The following is a 7,347-nucleotide window of genomic DNA, read 5'->3' as shown; positions in this document are numbered from 1 at the left end:
TCTGCACCTCTGAAAGCCAGCAGGATGTATATAAAGTGCTCTGATAAATCTGGAGCTTTCAAATACTGATTGAAAAAAACGGGCCCGCGCTGCTACGTTTACTGCCGGCTCGCTGTGGTTCTTCCAGTAGAGTTTTGTGGATCATTATGACCCAAACAACATTATCAAAAGCCGACTCTTTTTTAGCTCCTTTTGGATATCAATCCACATATCATAAATTAATGTCGATTTAGTTTTTTGTTTTTTTTTTCACTCTAAAACATCTAAACCTTTGACAGTGAATTTCTAAATCCACGGTCACTAATTTCCCCCCCCTTAGGCTATGTTCACACGTGGAGTCTTTTTTTTTTTTTTTTAAAGAAAAAGTTGACTAGGGCACCTTTGTAGTGAGAAAAAAAAAAAAAGCTGGCAGAGTTTTTATTCCAAAAAGCAGCCGAGATCTAGCCTGACAAGCCAGACCCACATCCAGATGTTGAGGTCTGGGAACTCTCCATTGGTCAGGGCTCAAACCGAGGGGCGGGATCAACGGTTGTCTTTCAAATTCCCTCTGCACGTAATAGGATAGCGCTCCAACCAATCAGAGCAACGCTAGTTGATAGATTAAACTTTAAACTCCGAACACATCATTAAGAATGACTTCAGTGCCGTTCTTTGTTCTTTTCTCAAAGAAAAGCTGAACTCCAAGTCTTCCAGAGTCGCGGCCAAAGCCGATTCCAAAGACCGCTGTTCGCCAGCAGCAGCGGCCATCTTCTTTTGTTTTCAAGTAGCGGGGAATTCACGCGGAACCGTCGCAACTCTGCCGTCTTTGTGTTAAGCCCCGCCCACCGACCAATGTTATGGAAACGACAGGTCTGGCTACTCCGCTTGTAATTGGTCGGCTGTCAAAAAAAGCGCTTGACGTAGGGCGTTTATTTTTTTCCAGAAGTTTAACTTTTTTCAACTTCAAAAAGACGCTCTGAGCTGCAGAAAATAACACTCAGGACTTTTTTGAAAACACGGTTTACTCCTCAGTAATTTGACGCTGGCAGCTTCAAAAAAAAAGACGCCGAGTGTGAACACAGCCTTAACAGTTTGATTTTTTTATATATTCAGGATAACATTTTAAAGTATTCAACACATGTAGAAAAGACTTGTTGAGCCCAATGGACCTTGGAATAATTAGTTTCTTGTAAAACATCAAAACCACGTACTATCGTGAGCTCGTTAGGATCACTGATGAGATGTGTATTAGTTCAATTAGAAAGACTGGACTGTACAAAATGATTCCATTTCCCCGCGTTTCTTCCCCATATTCTGTTGGGGGGTTTTGTTGCCCCCAGATAAACATTTTTATAAAGCTAGGAGCTTAACGTAGGAGGCTAATGTACCAGCTACAAACTTATAAGCACGAGCCATGCTACTGCAGATTCCCGTCATTTATTTTTATCGAAGAGATCAAGCTAAATCCGCAGCAAATTATTAATAGTGTGTAATCAAAACCTACAAGAACCTACTCAACAATTAAACCACACAGGTCTTCTTTATTTTTTAAGCCTCTAGGAACTCATTAGCACCGAAAGAATTGGAGTCTTTGAGAATTACACGGGGGCGCAACGCTGGGTGATTAGTGGTCGTTTGTGTCCCGACGGGGAGGCAGGGAGTGACTTTTTCCCTCCCAGCCGGCAGTGGAAATAACACAGAATATTATCTGCAAAGTTAGTTTTAAATTTTCCCAGCTTCAGTAGGCTGGTGGAGTAGTGACCCCCAGCTGCTTGAACGACAAGTTCTCCGGAGAACGACTGACAATGGCTGCTGGCGTTTGGGACTAACCAGCCACAGACTGCTCCTTCAGATGACTGGATGCTCAGGCCAAAAGGTCTCGTCGTCATCGCCATCGAGGGCGCGGGCTGGCTCGCGGTCGTTCCAAGCTTCGTAGCCTCGTAGCCTCTTGGAGTGAGCGTTTTAGCTTCGGGCTACGAGGCTTCGAGCTGCCCAGCTAGCCCCTTTTTTTTTAAGTCGCGGCAGGCAGGAAGCGAGCTTCCATCATTCACAGCTCGATTAGTTTTGATGATTAGTTTTTAAGAAAGGCGGGCATCAGCGTCGAGGGGTTGGCTAGTGTTAGCTTCTCAGAGCCGGGCTGGTGTTTTTGTCCGTCTCTTTATTTCCATCCTTCATCAATGCAGAAAACACCTGAGAGAAAACAGATGGAATTCATATTTAATGAGAGTAAGAAACACATTGACATAAATATAAGTTGTTTTTTTTGCCTTTATTCCAAAAAAAGGCAATATTCCTACTAAGCTGTTTTCATGGTTAATTAAAAGGTGATATTCCACTAATATTACCGTTTACATGCAGCCGTGCAAAATAGGATTTTTTCTAAGTTTTCCAGCGGGGGAGGACTTGTTGGAGCGTGTGAACACAGCGTCCCTCTTTGATTCCTTCAACCAGCTTCTTGAAAAGGTCAGCGTTGCGATGTTTTGCACATATCCAAAAACCTCGAATATCCAAGTCTTTGATAATGTTTAAAAGTAGCTGTATTTCTCCATCTTTTCTTTTGACCACGCATCTCTACCGCAGCCTTGCAGACTAGCAACGTACGGAGCTGAACTTGGGCCGTAAACAGCCAAGAGTAAACTGTCACAAACTGCAGTAAAAACCCTAGACTATATCCACGACGTTCCACTTCAGGATTTCTCCGCCCAATGTGGGTCCCCCTTCCTCTGTCTCTGTGTCGGCGTTCTAACCTCCGGTGGATCTGTGAGGACTATGGTTAACTGCTCCTCAGATCTCTGCAGGGTAAATCCAGACAGCTAGCTAGACTATCTGTCCAATCGGAGTTTTCTGTTGTACGACTAAAACTACTTTTGAATGTACACACGTTCCACCAAAACAAGTTCCTTCGCAAGTAACATATTGCACAACCCCAATAGCCTACATATTGCATAAATGACACATTTCCACATAACCTATGCACTACACAATGACGCAGCTTCTGAATGCGCTGTACTGTATACATGTCCGAACATTTTTCCTAAAACATGAATAATACCTGCATATGCCATGACGGAATTGTAAAACGCTAAATTATTCAAAAATATACGAGCAAATAAAAAAATATGCTGTTTAGCTGACCTGTATCGAATCTGGAATATTGTCATATTCTGAATATTAGTGTGGATGTGAACGTACTCATTGACTGACGTTGCCCTGAACTCGGAGTGTGATGCTGACCTGAGCCCAGCGCCGGTTCCTGCTGATCATGTGTGTGTTGGCCATGGCGGTGAAGAGCGTGTGTGCCTGCAGGTCCTCCGGCAGCCGGGTTAGGAACTGGGCGATGTGGATGAAGTCCATCTGGAGCAGGACGTCCTCGAAGAGACGCAGGATGCCGAGGCCGGTCCGAAACAAACTCTCCTCCCCGTCCCGGCAGAAGACGTCCCACACCCGACACGCCACGTCCAGAGGGAGAGACTTACTGTACAGAGTGAAGATCCTGGACAGAGACACACACCCAAACACACGGTTACTTTTCCAAGAATATCAAAAGGCTTTTATTCAAAGTACTTTTTTTTTTTTGTATAATCACACACAAAAAAGGTTTTTGTTGCTTATTCACATGGAACTGTAAATAAGGAACAAAAAGCAGAAAAGGGTGGTGATTAAATAATTCAATCACAGGAGAATAAAGTGAGTTTTTGATCACTCAGGTGTCTATTATCCACTCTCTGGGTTTTTACTTCACTGCTTCCTGGGAATTTTTAGGTTGCCGTGACTAAATCTGCTTCGGTTTGCCTCCAACCAAAACATTTTCTTTCAATTGTGCGTGCACGTTCTCGTTTCCTTTTTGTAAACGGCATTCAGGGTAGGAGGAAAAAGAAAGAAATTCATTGTACAGGTAAATGTTTTTAAATGTGCATAAGACAAAAAAAAACTGCAAAAGTAAGAGCTATGAATTATCCTTCAAATTGTTTTGTTTTTTAAATCTGTCAGAGTTTAGTGCTTCTAAGCCATGGACAAATTGTAAAAAGAGCTTTATAAACAGTATGTAATTAAGTATGGTCATTGTAGTTGACCAACAATCTATTAATGCTCAGAAACGTTTAATTTCTAAAGTACTTTAAGTCACTCACCAGTCGATCAGATAGAGGTCGGGGGTCAGGTTGTTGGTTTGGAAGTGGCTGAAGAGTCGAGGCAGATTCTCCTCAAAGAAAACCTCAAAGGCTGCGAAATACTTCAACATCTGCCACAGACAGACAGACAGACAGACAGACAGACAGACAGACAGACAGACAGACAGACAGAGTAAAGAGAGGATGAAGGACAAAGCCATAAGTCAGGGGTGTTAACCTCAACTTCACTAAGGGCCACACTGGAAAATGAGAATCACATCGAGGGCCAGACATGTACAGTTTATTTTAATGCTTATATTTAATTGAAAAAGTCAAATACTTTTGACCGTATTGTTGCATATAGTCTTCTCACTTACATTTTAGTCGACATAAAGCCCTAAAAAAGTCAGGAACAACGTTTTTTAGCCATCATAGAATCTAGCATATCAGGCAAAACAATGATCACATTTTTAAAAGCAGCTACCACACAGTCGACTCACAGCAACCTGCTCCACAGCCTGAATATAAAAACTCTGGTTCTGTGGGAATTTTGGAGTCTCAAAGTCGGCCAAAACGTCAGCCAAATTCTGCTTTGAGTGTCGCATAATTGCAGTTTGAAAAAGAGTTTCCTGTGTTTTTTGTTTGGCCCACACAACTAGGCCGGCCGGAGCCAAATTTGCACGGGGTCAGATTTGGCCCGCTGGCCAAATCGACTTTGACACACGTGCCTAGGGCTGGGCAATATATCAATATAAATCGATATTGTGATATGAGACTAGATATCGTATAAGAGTTTGGATATTGTGATATGACACAAGTGTTTTTGTCTTTTCCTGATTCTAAAGGCTGCATTATTACAGTAAAATGCCATTTTCTGAACTTACCAGGCTGTTCCAGCTGTTCTATTATTTGCCTTTACCCACTTAGTCATTGTATCCACATTATTGGTGATTATTAATCAAAACTCTCATTGTGTGATGAAAGCACCAATAGTCATCCCTACAATATCGCTGCAATATCGTCATCAATGTATTTGGTCAAAAATATGGCGATGATTGATTTTCTCCTTATCGCCCAACCTTACATGTGCCATAGGTGAACAAACAGAGTACCGTTAATAACTAATGATTGGGTCTTTTTGTTTACCAGTTCGTGGTCGACTCTGAAGAAGGCCATCTGACAGGGTTTGTTGAGCAGGTTGGCGAAGGTGATGAAGGCTTCGGCCTCCTCCAGGTTGAGGATCAGCACAGCAGCGATGAACGACATGCCCTGGACCTGAAACACAACGGAGACACAGACTCCAGATCAGCAGGGAAGACTGAAGACGGCAAGTTTGGATTAATGTTTGTGTAGTTTGTTTTTAGCAAGGAGCTAAAGAGAAATCCACATTTAAAAACCAAGTGTTAACCAAAGTGTTTTACAATTAAAGAAAAACATAAAAAGAACACAATAAAACTACTTTAAAAAAAATGACAATATAAAAAAACTGTGAAAATATGAACAGACAAACATGAGGAATCCACTTCAAAGATGAAATATAACACAATTCTGACTGTAAACGACTAAATATCACCTATTATCTTTTTGAGGGTGGAGGAAAAAAATCAAACTCACGTAGCCAATGTCAGGTCGGTAACAGGTGTAAGCCCCCAGCACACTGTGGAGGAGATCGTGGTAGGGGCCGCCCTGCACAGAGGAAAGAAAGAGTGCAGAACGTTCTCACTGCGAAGTTCTACAACTAACTGGTCTTCACAACAATAGAAAAACAAGAACACACACACACACACACACACACACACACACACACACACACACACACACACACACACACACACACACACACACACACACACACACACACACACACACACACACACACACACACACACAGATCAAATACCTTCTGGAAGATGAAGAGAGAGGGGAAGGTTCTGGAAATGTCCAGCTTGATGAGATCCAGACTGGACTCTCTGTCAGCCAGAGACGCTCCTCCGTCTAACAGGAAAACGCACACGAGAAAAGTTTTTATGTTATACTGTAGAGCAGTGTTTCTCAAATGGGGGTACGTGTCCCCCTAGGGGTACTTTGGGGGACTGCAGGGGGTACGTGTCCCCCTAGGGGTACTTTGGAGGACTGCAGGGGGTACGTGTCCCCCTAGGGGTACTCAGGAGGACTGCAGGGGGGACATGTCACCCTAGGGGTACTCTGGAGGACTGCAGGGGGTACTTGTCCCCCTAGGGGTACTCTGGAGGACTGCAGGGGGGACATGTCCCCCTAGGGGTACTCTGGAGGACTGCATGGGGTATGTGTCCCCCTAGGGGTACTCTGGAGGACTTTTTTTCAAAGTTGTTGTCTCTGTTTTTGTCGTTTGTTTCGACCTAACCCTTTCTTCCCTACTTTTTTCTATGGTCTTTTTTTTCTTCAAAGTTTTTGTCTCTTTTTTTAAAATTTTCTTTTCTGCTTTTTTAAGTTTTTGTCACTTTTTTTCCAAGTTTGTCGCTTATTTGAATTTTTGTCTCTTTTGTTGCCCTAGTGTTGCCTTCCTTCTTTTTTTGAAGTTTTAATTCCTTTTTTTGAAGTTTGTGTCTCTTTTATCGAAGTTTTTATATTACTATTTTCGACCTATTCTCGCCTTCCTTCCTTCTTTCTACCGTCTTCTCCAAGGTTTTGTCTCCTTTTTCCATCAGCACTCCATCAGCTAGTTTTCCAGGTCCAAGGCTGTTGTTTAGTAAATCTATCGCTGACATCGCTGTATTCTTCCTCTTTATAGAGACTTGGTTTTTTTTCTACCAAAAATTGTTCTCGCTGGTTAGGGGGTACATGGCTTAAAAACTGGGGAACATGTTTAAAGGGTTGAACATTATTGAAAAAAAGCTTGAGAACCAGTGCTGTAGAGGCTTATTTCAGACCTGAATAGAACTCCATAATGACCGCCCACTTTTTTAACAGCTCTGGTTTTTGGGCCCTGACCCATTGCAGATTCCGTTGTTTTGGTCATTTTTCCTGGATATTTGTGCTTCTACCATCAAAGTCAGTAGTCTACGTAGTTAAATGGTGTCTTCCGTGTAGTCCAGTTATGAACGACACAGATCAAAGACGCGTGGCTGTGTTTTAGTTGTTAAGATAAAGACAACGCCTGAAAAGGAGAAGGCATGGAGGTTAACTACAGGAGTGCCTGGAGTGGAAGGTAGCTACTAGCTTAATAAACACGGGATTGTTGTGGAAAGTACTTCTAGAGAAAATATAATCTGCGAGTCGG

At 42.6% G+C, this 7,347-nt stretch overlaps 1 protein-coding gene across 2 annotated transcripts in view; it reads right to left on the bottom strand.

Annotated features, from left to right (window-relative positions):
- Window positions 1-931: 931 nt before the first annotated feature.
- LOC120548100 (TBC1 domain family member 12-like) overlaps window positions 932-7,347 on the bottom strand; it is a 35,054-nt gene continuing 28,638 nt past the window's right edge. Inside the window, exons 8-13 of one of the 2 annotated variants that reach the window (XM_039784107.1) lie at window positions 5,989-6,083; window positions 5,703-5,774; window positions 5,235-5,363; window positions 4,110-4,219; window positions 3,172-3,472; window positions 932-2,169 (exon numbers count right to left, since the gene is read on the bottom strand). In XM_039784107.1, the coding sequence (XP_039640041.1) occupies window positions 3,172-3,472; window positions 4,110-4,219; window positions 5,235-5,363; window positions 5,703-5,774; window positions 5,989-6,083 (707 nt within the window). In that variant the 3' untranslated portion in view covers window positions 932-2,169. The remainder of the gene's footprint in view (window positions 2,170-3,171; window positions 3,473-4,109; window positions 4,220-5,234; window positions 5,364-5,702; window positions 5,775-5,988; window positions 6,084-7,347) is intronic. The other variant, XM_039784106.1, reaches the window with a different exon arrangement.

This window comes from Perca fluviatilis, chromosome 19 (genome assembly GCF_010015445.1).
Source record: "Perca fluviatilis chromosome 19, GENO_Pfluv_1.0, whole genome shotgun sequence".
Classification (NCBI taxonomy): domain Eukaryota; kingdom Metazoa; phylum Chordata; class Actinopteri; order Perciformes; family Percidae; genus Perca; species Perca fluviatilis.
This window is presented reverse-complemented; position numbering and strand designations above follow the sequence as displayed.